At 37.1% G+C, this 14,149-nt stretch overlaps 1 protein-coding gene across 1 annotated transcript in view; it reads left to right on the plus strand.

Annotated features, from left to right (window-relative positions):
* Positions 1-14,149, plus strand: part of LOC104168318 — a gene marked incomplete at its 3' end in the record, with an annotated part of 44,099 nt that overhangs the window by 26,444 nt on the left and 3,506 nt on the right. The window contains 1 exon segment of the mRNA XM_009708883.1: positions 12,252-12,489. Coding sequence (XP_009707185.1) covers positions 12,252-12,489 — 238 coding nt within the window.

Below are 14,149 nucleotides of genomic sequence, written 5' to 3' on the forward strand. Positions count from 1 at the left end.
TCTTCCAGCATACAAAGAAACACTTTTGTCAAATTTGTTACTGGTGGAATGAGAGCTGTTAGGTATAAAGGGAGTTTATGCACTTTCTGCACACTAAATCTTTTGAAACTCAAATTCTGTTTATGCAGAAATTAGATTACTATTAGGAGGTTTCAGATCAATCTTTTTTTAAGAACTAAATAATATGCAGAATTTGTAATGCTGCCAGAAGGACGTAGAATTGTAATGAATCATTTTATTTAGCTTTTGCTTACTCCAGAAGAAGCAGCAACGTCTTTTGCTGCTGCAATTGCCTGGAAGGCAGGAGCATCATGGAATTCCACTTGCATTTGCTAACAGTATATGGGAGATTTCGTCGCTTTTCACTGCACTGTGGTAGTGATTTACTTTGTGCTTATTTGTGCATTTTTGCCATTGTTTCAAAAACATTTATTTTAGCTCGGTTCTTTTCAGGTCCTTCTGCGTATACTATGTAGTTGGCTACTTAAAGGGTGTAGTTGTGAGCTGTGATTTCTCTACCTTTTGTCTGTTCTGTCAGTGTCTATCTTAGCACTACAGCAGTGTTATTTAAAGGAAGAGCTTACTACGACATGAATCAGCCATGTTTTTTTAAGGAGCTTGGTTTGGGCAAGAAGCTATAAAGTTTAGCTAGAAATGGGTGTGAAAGATCACCTGCTGGAAACAGCTTTGGAGCAGCGACACAAACAGGACGTAATGAAAATATGTACAGGAAAAGGCAAAGCTTACAGTCATTTATGAAAATACGTATGGAATGTAAATGTAAGAAAGAGTGATTTTTCACAATTTGCTGTGTTTTATACTTTTGAAAAAAACATTTCTGGAATTTCGCCCCTACCATTTTGTTTATTATTGGACATAATTTTTTATTCTCATCAGTCTATTTAAGCTGCTCAGCATACTGCTGTCCTTCACAGCATTCGCAGAATAAATAGTGAACACATACAACTGTCTAACTAAATCACTCTCAGTGTCTATTAATACCTCTGAAATTATCATAGATTTACTTTAAATGCTATGCCAGATACAGGAGAGTTTGGTTGGTAAGTTAAATGAACTGAGACAGTCTCACTGAAAGGTAGTTTTTGTTTCAGCTCTTAACAATTCAAAGTTTATGTTTGATTTGAGGGTTAATGACTCTCTCTTCCTTCTGAAAAGGGAAGCAACTGTACTGGAAACCCAGAATATCTTTTAAGAAATCTTTTGCAATGAGTTTGTTCTTTTGATTGATACCTAACTGAACTTGATTGTCATTAGAATAGAATAATATCTTACGAAAATCAAGAGAGGTTTTTTTTTTCTTTTTTTTTTTCTTTAAACGTAAGGGGGAAGAGCAAAATTCTAATTCACATGTAAGCCTAAAAAGCGTATTTAAAGTCATTAGAGAACAATAGTTCCTCAGTTTGCTCTTGTGGAGGCCTCCCCCCCTTATGCGTTTCTCTTCCCTGACACAGTTAGGAGGAAAAAAGTACTTAAAACCTATTTTGGAAGCTTGGTTCCCTATCTTTTACTGTCCTTCATGATCTGCATGTTCCTTATACCTGATAACAGATAGATCAATTCATTGATCTGGAGACAAAAATTCATCTGGTGACCTACTGCTTTATTTCTCTCTTGCTGTAAGGTCCTAGCTGCAGTCTGTAAGAATTTTTGCCTTTAACTCTAGCGGCTAGGATTAAAGTCCTTTTTTAAAAGTCAAGGCTGTAGAGTAAGCATCTGACTTCTGTGTTTTCCATAAAAGTTTTGTTATTATGATTTTCTAATAAAATTGTATATGTTTTCTTGTTTTTCTAAGAATTTTTCTCTTAACTGTTCACTTTTGCATCTCCTCTGTGTATTATTCATTCAACCTCTTTTCTGTGCAGTTCTACCATTTTTCCCCCATGGTTTTCTTTTCATCTCACTGCCCCTGTTCCTTTTTCATTTCCTCCAAAGCAAAACATGAATCCCTCTTATCTGAGTTCTTTCAAATCTGATGAAACAAACTCACCTATTTGCGCTTAGAAGTTTTATATTGTGTTTTCCCATTCGTAGCTTATCTTTCACAGATTTTATTAGTGTGGCCTTGTGTTCCCAGACAAGGCTGAGCATGCAGAAATTGGTCAAGAATTTCATCGCTTATAATGAACTAATTTGGGAGTCTTTCAAACTCCTTTTGGATTTGTAAATATACAAACTGTTCAAGAGGCACCCTTAACCTTAACAAGTCCATGACAAAAATTCTGTTGACTTAATTAGTGAAGAATTTTCCCCCTGGCTCTTGGAATTGAGGAAATCTAGTGGTTTGCTCCTTCTTCATGAATGTCAGCCATATGTCAGTAAAATTCAGGTTTAGTAAGTAGTGAAAGAGCCTTTAGATGCTGTTTTATTTATTAGGAAGAAAGGCAGTTTTTTGCGGCGCTGGTTGTGTCAGCTGTAAGCATTATGTAAGGATGACTTGTGAGTGTATTTTTTCAGGTTAAAGGTTTTGAAAGTTTGGGTTTTTTTAACTTGTACAGTAGTAACTGTGCTTCTAAAGTAAATAGCTTTGGCAAATTGTTTTTCTTGGATATGTTAAGAAATAAAATCAGAAGACAAAGAAAAACATACAGTCATAGCTCACTTTGGATTAATGATTTTTGGATAGGAACCAAAATTATCTAACACTTGAAAATGCTAGAAAATCTATTAAGAAGTCATGCATCAAACTTTGCAATCCATACCGCACTCCAGTTAAACATGTGGTATGAAATGAGTACGTATATTAACACACTGTCATTTTGCCTGAATCAGGATTATAGAACTTACTCAGCTTACAACTGAAGCCTGATACTTCTTTTTTCATAACATACATTTATAAATCACAATTTTTGCAGTCAGAATCAGGTGGCTGTCTGTATTTGGTATAAACATAAGGTGCTGGATGAGCAGAGCAGGAAATGGGATACTCCACGTCATTTTACCTGTGTTTTACTACTCGTTTCGGCTATTTATGCAAAGATTTTTCGAATTAATTCCAGTCCCCTGTCAGCGTTTTGGAAAGCTGAATTTTTCCTCCCCCTACAAAGCCTTTCAGCCAGACTTCTCCATTTTTGTTTCATGTTTTGTTTTCTTTCAGTGAAAACCTGAATTCTCTGGTTAAAAAGCTAACCTTCAAACTCAAAATTTATTTCTCCACTGATTCCCATGAGTTATCAGCAAAGAAGATTATCTGAAGCTAACAATAATTGCATAACTTTCTCATTTCTGACTGTAAACAAGGAAGAAGGATGATCTCATTTATGAAGATGCAGGAAAGTCTATTCTGCATAGAAACAAGTGTGACTTTAGGTGAAGCCTACGGGCTTGGTGATCCCCAGCCCCAGGGAGAATTGCTCTTGGGAGACTGCTGTCCCCTGGAGAAAAAAACCAGCCCACAGTCCTGCAAAATGTCTGAATCCCACTGCCGGGAAGCCAGGCCAGGAGCACACCACTAAAGGTTGCATTATTGTATTTTGAATCTCTGCATAAACTAAGCTGAATGTCATTTTTGTGTCTCAAGTGAGCAAGCTTTTGTTATTTCTCACTGTGTGATAGCATCTTTTCCCAGCTTGATCTCCAGGTAAATTGTTGGAAATAAGTCAATGACATTTTACCATTGGAGGATTTTGTTTGATTTCACAGATCTCAAGTCCTAAACAAAGAATAGAAATAGAAATATTAGTATCCCTGCTAACTACCGTGTGGGTTAGTCTGGGGTGGAAGGAGATGGTGTTCTGTAATATGACAGCAGCGTTGTGAGTATACTGTTGCGTCTGTTTCATTCTGTGCGCGTAGTTGCCATCATGCATTTTATATTACCTTTTATATTTCTTTCTCTTGTAAAGCAAGATCATAAGTATGTTACCCTACCAGGTTAAATTTCAATTTACTTTAGCAGTGTTTCTGTACTCTTCTTTTTTCATCTTTCTTCTTAAATCCTTCTGGGGATAAAGAGGCCACTATTGGGAAGGTTGTTTGCTGAACTAGTTCCACTGTAGCTTTTTTCACTAAAGCTGAAATATTTATCTCTCTTTCAGCTTTCATAAGGTTAGTAAGGCATCCTCAACTCAGTCAAAAACCTGCAAAGTTTCAAGTTTACTTGATTACTTAAAATGTCTGCCTTGTGGGTGACAGCATCATCATTGATTTTCCTTGATCTCCCAACCTGAACAATTTCACCCCATATGCTTTTGTAACTGCCTTCCGTTAGCCGGTCTCTTATATGGTACCATGGACAAGAAGGCATGTATTACTGTATAGTATTTAAATTAAACAGATTTGTCCTGGGATAATAATGATCACATGTTACGTATGTATTGAAGGGGTTAATGAAGCGGTTGCAGGCTGGAGGTGGATATGTTGGAATGCTTTGAGAATCGATTCCAACTAATGGAAAAAATGTTTTAGAAGTGAGCTGATTCAGTTCCCACAGTGAACAACAGAGAGCGGAAACAACATTTAATAAACCTTTCAGAAGTAAATCCTCCGATTTTTCCTTTCACCACCATCTGTGGAAGAAATGCCTGCTTTCTTCTCAATGGGCAGTATTTCTTCCCGCAGTGTATTTACCTTACTCTGTTAGGTATCAAGAGAAAGTTCTTTATGTCTTTGGACAAAAAAATTATTTGAAAAATATGTTCTGTTCATGTGTCCTCTAAGACTTAAGTTTTATTGACTTTGCACATTTTTGTTTAAATGGCAGGTTGACCAAAAATAACCAACCCTAAGATTCCTTCTCAACTGCCCCTAGCTCTCTGGTTTCCAGTAAATAGAAGTTTTAACTGTATGCGTCTTGTTTTACAAAGACGGATGCTTCAAATGAAAATCTCTATTGTTCTTGGATTACAGGGGAATGTTGCAGCTTCTGATTTATCTGTGTGTCACCTCCATTTTAAAAATTAAGGCACTTATAAGATTTGGCAAACGTAACCTGTTTACTTGTGAAAATAATGCATGATTACATTTGTTGTTGTTGTTTGGGTTTTTTTTACTATATAGTTCTCACGCAGAGTTGAGGGGCTTACGGTAATATTTTTACATTGCTAATTAAGATGATTATATACAGATTTGAATTAAGGAAGAGTTTCTGTTCTATTGATAGACCTTATTGAAAAATCAAAGTTTTATTTTGCGTTTGAGAATTGGCATGATTTTGAATGTGGGGCATATTTTTTGTGAACTATGAAGTCTTTATGAAACCTGAAGAAGATTTGTGAAAACAGCCTGTAATAAAAATCACACATGCTTCATAAAACACTACTTGATAGATATCACTTGCACCATTAAGAACTAAACGACAAAGGATGTAATTTCAGCTCTGGCATGCAATATTAATCGAAAGCCTTTAAAGCATCTTGCTGATGGGAACTATGACAACATGACATTGAAGAATTATGAACTAGAGACATCTATCTTAATCAGATTTTCAAAGTAAAAGCCATAAAATAGAAAGTTATTTTATCTGTCTTCACAGGGTCACATATCATATAGGGTATATAGCTTTTTAGCTTGTTTATACTAAAAATACCAGGGACAAAAAATTCTGCCTTTCAAGGAAGTTTAAATTTCAGTTCCTATACTTTGCAAATTTTTTGTGAAAAAGATTGTTAGGAACTGATGGTTTCTGTTCGCGGCGGTAATATTTCTAAAACATTATGGAGAACTGAATTGTAAAACAGAACTGTGCATGCACAAATATTATCAGTATGAAGTTGTTGAGGGGAAATACTTTGCTAAATGGATGCGAAATGGAAAGACAAAGTTATAGGTGTACCTTTAACCTGAAGTAACACTCCTGTGGATAGCACACCTGAAAAACACAACTGAAAGACATCAGTAAAAATATTTTTTCTTCAGTTCCTAAAGATTGCATTTTTTGTGCCTGACTCATTTCTCTGTCTTCCAGCATATATTTAACTGGTAAAGAACAGCTTCCTCATATTATAGGGTATAGGAAATTATCAACATGTACTTTGTGGTTTAAAATGCCAGTGTTACGTGTTAGGGACTATCCTACTGCCCTCCAGGGAGCTCCAGCTAATTCTCTCCTCTTGTCATCTGGTAGATCTTGGACAGACATACCACATGTGCACCATGAGACCGTTTTGAGTTTCTCCACAATCAAATAAGTCTTTCTTCCCTTTCACAGCAGAAGTCTGCATTTCTCTTTAAAAAGTGAAGTAATGTTGAGATTTAAAGGAAAGCGTGTAATGTGAATAACAAAATTCTGGTTTTCTTTATCATTTCTTCCAAACTTAGGATGCATAAACAAGGCAATGGAATCTTTTGGAGCATATCCTGCAGTTAAATTCACTGGTAGTTTCTCACTCCCGGGTAGCTTGACAGGTTGTCAGACCCTACAGGCAGTGTACCGATGAGGAGACAAACACTGGCCCACTTTGATCAGGCTGCTTGTATGACTTTTTCCCATTTTATATTATAATAGTATACACACACACACACAAGGTGAATATTGTGATCAAAGTGTCCTTGTCACTCCTCCACATTCTTGTCACCACATAGCTAGCAAAGAAGCACAGAGTGTTTCAAGAGGAAGTCAGCAGCCGTGGCTGCGGGTTAATTCTGTTTCCACCTGTGTGTCCGTTCATTATAGAGCAAGCAGAAAAGGATAGTGCAGGCTGACAACAAATCAGAGTGAAAGGGCTCTCCTGTGGTGGTAGGCACCATGTCACCTCATTCCTTGGGTTGAGTCTGTGGTTTGGATCCTTAAAACAGTTGGCAAGGAAGAGACAATTTGGACATGGATACGATTGAACAAGTATTTGGGATTAACCACAAAATGAGGACGTACAGCAAGTTATCTTGGATTGCCACTCCAGCTTCTAGTAAATGATCAGAAAGGAAATTTGGAGCCTTGCGCATCTTGGCAGAAAAAGTACACTGAAGCAGTGGTTCATTCAAAAGACAGATCTGCCTAATTACAAATGAACACTTAAATACGCATTTTTTCTGTAAACCCGTAATCTTCTTTTTGTTTTCATTAATGAAATACAGCTTCTCGTGAAAGGTGCTCCCAGACCAGAGACTTCTGGAGTGTTTGGTTTTACAAGCCTGCAGAGTCACCGAAGCCCTGGCTATAGCAGTACAGGTAGCCAGTCTTACCCCTCCGTAAGCAGAGACCTAAAAAAAAGAGAGCTCCTTTGGGAGCTCTAGGAGAGTTAAGCCATAATACTCACTCTCTTCACTTTGCAGGGATTTGGAAGGTAAATCCCACTTCCACTTACAGTACTTTTGGAGATATGTCCATGTGTCAATTAGGTAAAATTTCAAGTCCATCAAAGTGTTTTACTGAGGAAATCAAACCAGTTCTTATGGAAGTTACTTTTGATTGCTAGCAATCAAGGGCTAGCAGACGAAGGGCCTGGAAATGAAAGGTTATCTTTTTTGTTACCAGTTTTCTAAAACATTCAGTCTATTCCAGCTGCTTACTTCTGGTATATATTGTGGATATTTGCTTTACCATGGCAGAGACTCTCGTAAAGAGAGAGGAAAAAAGGAGCAACCTGACTAGAAAGAGTTAAGACTCTCCCAGACGTAGACATTGAATTACATTATGTTCACATTTGAAATGTTTATATCGTAATGGAAGTCTTCACTTTTGTGTTTGTCATGGAAACTCAAAGTTAATGTTAATTATGCACTATTAAAAAGCCTAATCCTTATCAAATGGATATCACCTCTTTTTCCTAGATGAGTAGCTAGCTGACAGGTCCCAGTGAGCTGTCTGTTATAGAAAGGCTATCACACAAAATGTGCAACAAATTACTTTTTTTCATGGATACTTGGTCTGCTTTTCTCCTTCTGCATTAACCCCTTTCCCCCAAATGGCAGTAGTTATCGTAAATGTCTCTCTCTCCTTACTTTTTACTTCCACATATGCGTTCTTCCGTATTCTTTCATATGCTGTTTGAATTCTGTAACAATTAAATGATAAAATTAATTAAATGTAAATTGCTTTTTGAAAAAGAAAAGAGAAAAGGTTGTACAGAGTGCATATAATTTACCTCTACAATTGAAATGGCTGCTTTGCTTCACTGTGGTTCCCTAGGGTAAATAACAATTTAAATATGTTTTGAAAAATTCATGTAACTGTAGTAAGACAGCTTTCTACCCGGTTTCTTGTGACTTTTCTGAGTTCTGTACATATGTTCACATGCATAATTATCTGATGCTGACTTACGCAGCAAATGCCTCAAAAATGTGGGGCTTTTTTCATTGCATCTGAACAACTTGAGTGCACAGTCTGGTTGCTGGGCCAATTTACATTTGCTTCTTGCTGCAGAAATCTTCTCTTTAAGATGAATGGGATTGCTCTACAGTCATTAAGGTCTAGACCGAACAAGAAAGTTTTAATTAAAACTTACCATTTTTAAACATAAGCCCACCTGTACCCATACCTGCTTGTTTTTAGTGTAAACCAGACATTCCCATTTAGATTAAATCAATTAGGATAGCATTTAAAATCCAATTTAAAGCAAAGCAACTGTAGCTTTCTGCAATAGTTTCTAAGTATTTCAACACAATTGCGCTTTATCAGATTTGAATGCTCTCTTTCTTCTTCCTGATAGTCCAGAAGAAGGAAATTTCTACTAAGTGGTTTGTTGTGAGGGCCCTGGCCAAGTCCCAGAACCGCTGATCTTTTCACTAACCAAGGGAAGAAGTGTTTCCCTCTAGGATTCCCATTTTGCAACAAGCTGATTGATAGAGAGGAAGGAGGAATTCCAGGATCTTGATAATGGCCATTGTGGTACGTGCAGGAGTATTTTCTCCAGGAGTAGTCTCCAGTGTTGCAGAGCTCATGAAGTTACGTATCTGTGTCATGAGTCTCGTACTGTCTTTACCAATTCCTTAATTATGAAAAGCAAAAACCAGTGCTCTTCTGACTGTGATGCTGATTTCTCAGGAGACCTGTGTGAATCACTTAACATATATGCCTCAGTTTCCCTGAGGAAATGAGAATCTTTTCATGGGGACGTCAGGAGGCTTGGTTACTTACATAAGACTGAGAGCTTTGAATGAAAGTCGCAGTAGTACTGAAAGCTGTTCTTTAGCTATTAACTCCTTAAAAGAGGAGTTAAAAAAGGGAATCTGGCTCTGGCTTAAGAACAGCATTCAAAACATGACTGTTGTAATGATTATATCTTCCTCGCAAATCAGGGCTGCAAGATTGAAGTTTCTGTTAGAAACTGTGTGGCAACCAGAAGAACTGTGGATTCAGGGAATCTGACAGGTTGAAGAAAAGATCGAAAGAGCAGTCCTGAGTGAACTCTCATTCAGAACGACAATACAGGACTGAGGAAATTTAGAGGAATATAGATTTTAGCTCTATTGGTTTATGGAAAATCTAATCTTGTTAGGCTCAATTCTACCTGTAGCTCTTGTACAATTAGAAGAGGAATAAATCATTCCAGATTTTTCAGGCGTTTCTGATTCTTTGGAGGCTGTAGATTCCCTGCCAATTGAAGTCACTCTCGGACGCTGGAAAATGTCACCTGGCGGCATCCTATGGAGAGAGGCAGCGGGCTTCGAGGACGTGTGATCTTCGCAAAGTTGCACTTTCTGTGCTATTCTAGCTCCCTTCTAGCCCGCACCTTATGGTTACAAGCTCATCCTGCAACTCTTAATCTATATTATATGTTACTCTGTCATTTCAGTGTCAATAACGTTTATATGTTATATAGCAGAAGGGCTTTGTAGGTTCATGGTAAGTTTCTGGAGGAATAATCTAAATCCCAAACAGTGCCTGAGTAGCTGGCCTATGGGCTGAGGAGTGCAGTTTCATTCTCCAGCATGTTATCGGAGTACTTACTAGACCTATGCATTTATTTGTGGAATGCATAAACATCCTTCACAGAGCCTTTACTATCCCTCTTCCTCGCTGATAGAGTGTGTGGGAAGGTCTGACGTCTACCGGAGACAAGCCTGCAGGCTTGGCATAGTCCCCTTACTCACACCCTCCTTTGTGCAAGCGAACATTATTTTATCCTCTGCTTTGTCTTTAGCAGAGGCTGGTGCAAGATCTTCAGTACTAAAAATGATAGATTAAAAGATTGATTTTCAGCTGAGATTTTAAATGAGAAGAGAAATTAATGAAGAAGAGGCATATCAGAATAATGCTTCAGCTGGTAGGACCTGCAGAGGAGGACAGTATTGCACTGGTTGTGGCAACACTATTCAACAAAGCTAGGCAGGTAGGAGAGTCAAAAAAGGGAGTAACAAAGAAAAAAGTCAGGTCCTTGGGACCATTTTGATTAAGTAATTTATCTGATTAAAAATAAATAAATGAAAATTATTTAATTTCACTGTAGTTGTTTTCTGTTGTGTAATTAATCATTTATACTTCCATATATTTGCACATGTGTAAATATTTACAGACACCTGTGCGCATATATATATGTTTATATACACACATACACCTACATATTATAAAATACAGGGCCACAGTTAATTCTGCACCAGCCGATAAATAGCTTGCAATCAAAATCAGATAAAATTTTAAGTAGACATGGGAAAAAAGTCTTTGCTCATGTTAGTCTATTAACTTCCCTTTAGCTGGCTTGTTGAAATGTGGCTTGAAGTGCTTGACAGTGATCGTAATCACACGCAGTGACACTCTTTGTGTCGGTGTTGGTAAAGACAAAGCTGATCAGTTGTGTCCTTCCTGGAAGGTAATTTTTCATTGATGTATTAGGGATTTGGTGTTGGAAACCTTATTGGCAATGCAAATGCTGTCATTATTTTCATGACAGGTTCAGCATTGCTGTTGTTTGTGACAAAAGTCGTATAGACCACACAAGGTAACTGGAAAGGAGAATGGGGTTCTCAGAAAGGAAATTATTCCAAGGGCTGGATTTTCTGTTTAAGATTAGCATGTCTATTCCTTAACAATCTCAAACTTTCTTATGTTCACGACATGAGAAATTACTCACTGTTTATTTTTCTAGTACTCACTTGTAAGTTACTTTACCTGTGTTTTCTATACCGAGGTAGTATTACTGGGTTTGTAACAATTTGCAGTTATAAGCAGTTCCAAACAGGGAATTGCTAATGAAGCTTTAAGAACTAATTTAAAAACTACGTGAGAGCATTTACACTGTGAGCAAAGTGCAGGCCCTGTATCTTCTGCTCTGCTTAAGACTTGCATTTGTATTACTAAGTATGTTCTACTACATTAGTTTAGGAAATAGATTGCAATTTTAATTACATGTTGTTAAGTGTTACATTTTTAAGTGTCATCAGTCATTGCTAAATCATGATAAATGAGGTTTTTAAATTTTGTGTTTGTTGTGTTGGATGGCAACGTTTGTCTTCTCTTTATGACTTACTTGCTACTAATTTTACAGAACAGATTGTTAAAACCCAACATGGATGGAGGTATTTGCTTGAGGGTTTTGCTGTTTTGAGGTTTTGGTTTTAAGCTTTATGGGTCTTGTGTGCTTTGGTTAAGTCAAAAATATTTCCTTTTGTTTTGATGGCCTGACTCTCTGATCACCTGTGACTTACGCCAAACTGTAGTTCTATTGCATAGTGTGAAATTGGAAAATCTGTTCTGTGTGTGTTCTAATGGATGTGACGGTCATTAAGTATATGAGTCTTCTGACGTTGTAATCAGATGTGATTCAGTCTGTTAAATATCCGTGAAACAACATCTGCTTCACAGAGTGACCTTCTGCTAAAGAATACTTAGTGTCTATTAGCAGATCATAGTGCAGATCTGCCTTATTTGAAATGCACTAAACTAGAGTAGTCTACTGCTGTTTAGCAACTAGCTTGTAATAATTTATTGCAGTTAAATAAAGCTTAAAAAACTCCATTAAATAATTATAGGGATTATAAGCATTTCGAAAACCTTTGTGTTCTACTGAAATTACCCATTTAATTTCAGGGTTGGTTTGTTAAAAAAAGCTGAAATCTAAAGGCACATTAGGGGATCTGTCAGATGCTATTTTCTGTAGGTGTTAATAAAACCAGATTAAAAAAAAAAAAAACTGAAACAAATTAAAACCAAAAGCAATTTTACCATCTGTTGTATATTAATTAGAACTTGGTGTATCAAGGGTAAACTTGCTGTTAGAGAATGTCACTGAATGTCTGCTAATAGAATAATATGCAAATATATTAGATGATAGGATTATATTGAATTTCTCATTCTGCTTTGGTTGTAGCAAATGCTAAGATGGTGTATAACGAACTTTAATTTTCTTTCTTCTTAGAACAACCTCCAAATAACCAAGGCCAGTCGACCCTGCAGCCTTTGCCACCTTCTCACAAGCAACATTCAGCACAGCATCACCCATCCATCACCTCACTTAACAGAAACTCACTGACAAATAGGAGGAATCAGAGTCCGGCCCCGCCGGCTGCTTTGCCCGCCGAGCTGCAAACCACACCTGAGTCAGTCCAGCTGCAGGACAGCTGGGTCCTTGGCAGTAATGCGCCACTGGAAAGCAGGTAATTACTTAGGTACTATTACAGACTGTGGCACTTCTAAATCATTTAACTTGATGAAGGATGACCAGCAGCTAATACTTCCCCTCATTCAGCAAACAAAACTGAAACCTTTTTGGTACTAAAAAAATCTATCCTCTTTCTAAAATCCGCAGTGACACTCTTTTCCCGTACAATGCCTACTGCAGAGCAATTGGACTCAGAGAGTGTATTAATTTTTCCAGACAGGCATTTTCCTTCCTGTTCATAATCTGTGACTTTTGACTGTTGGAAGAAATTTCTTGCCTTGCCTGCCAGATACATTATGTGTCAAGTATATACTGCCATACAGATCAAATGTCAAGGAATGTTCAGTAATACTTTTTAACTCTTGTACTTGGTCCTTTAAAAGAAATACCCATGTGATGCTAGGTGTTTATCAAAGTTGCCTAGGATTTGGTGAGACGAAAGAACTCACTTAGTTCTGGTATAATGATAAATTTGTCCTCATTCTTTTTTGTCATTTAGAATTGATAACAGGCTCTAGGAAAGAAGCAGCTAATGTAAGGGGTGACACTAGCTTCTTTAGATGCAGAGTGATGTATGATGCAGAATGATCTATACAAAAATTTTACAGGACTTACTGGCACAGAGCTGAATTTACCTACAGTGATTAATTAATACTCATGTAACACTCAATCAGCACTAATTTTTTGTTAACGAAAGCCATAATATTCCAATTTAGTCATCAAACTGAACATTTATAACTATATTGAAGCTGACAGTAATACTTGAAAATGTTTATGAAATCCCTTCAGTTCATTCTTTGAATCCCTTTAAATTCTGTTTTGTAGCAAAGTAAAGATAGTCCAGCTGATTTTGACTCATTTAAAACATACGTGACCTTAGGGTTCTCTGTTAGGTAGTTTTGTCCCCACAGATGTTTCATACAGCTCTTCTGTCAAGACTGTTGGGAATGGCTGTTCCTTTGCTTAGTTTCCTTGAACCCTCCTGTATTGCTTATGAGACATAGACACTGCGGAATAGGATTCCACTGAAGGGATTTCATCATCATACTCAGACAGTTTAGTACATTATGAAAGAGTTTTCTTATAGAACAAAGAAGTTTGTAGTGGGAATAAGATGTTTGACGTTTTCCAGACACTGGTTAATCTTCAGTAGATGGGTAAGGTCTTTGATGTTTGCTTCTATTGCCATGTATGTTTTTGTTATGTTGATAAAGAAAAAGACATAGGACTTGAATGAGAATACCACTTCCAACCTGGAGAAAATATTTTTTGCTGAGTAGAGTCTTTTCGTCTTTTATATGTTCCTGATGAAAAGCTAAGGATATTTGAATGTTCAAATTTTGAACACTTGTGAATGAGCTGAAATGTGAAAATTTCACATAAAAACTGACAGATCCCTACTGCAGTTTCTGTAATAGTCTCACTTGGTTGGAACTCTGGAGGCGAAGAACCCATCTTATTTGTCATTGATTTTTCCCTTTTTGGTTAAGATTCCCTACTGAGTGTGATTCTTAGGCTCAGTTTCAACTATATAACAACCTTGTGATAGGTCTCTTCCTTCATCGTTTTCTCAGCTTAAAAGAAAGTTTTATTTCCTCTTTGGCGATATTTTAGCTTATGCTCATAGTCAGCTACCGGCCCCCCGCCGCCCGCGC

The sequence above is a fragment of the Cariama cristata genome, unplaced genomic scaffold, assembly GCF_000690535.1.
Source record: "Cariama cristata isolate BGI_N322 unplaced genomic scaffold, ASM69053v1 scaffold4721, whole genome shotgun sequence".
Taxonomy (NCBI): Eukaryota; Metazoa; Chordata; class Aves; order Cariamiformes; family Cariamidae; genus Cariama; species Cariama cristata.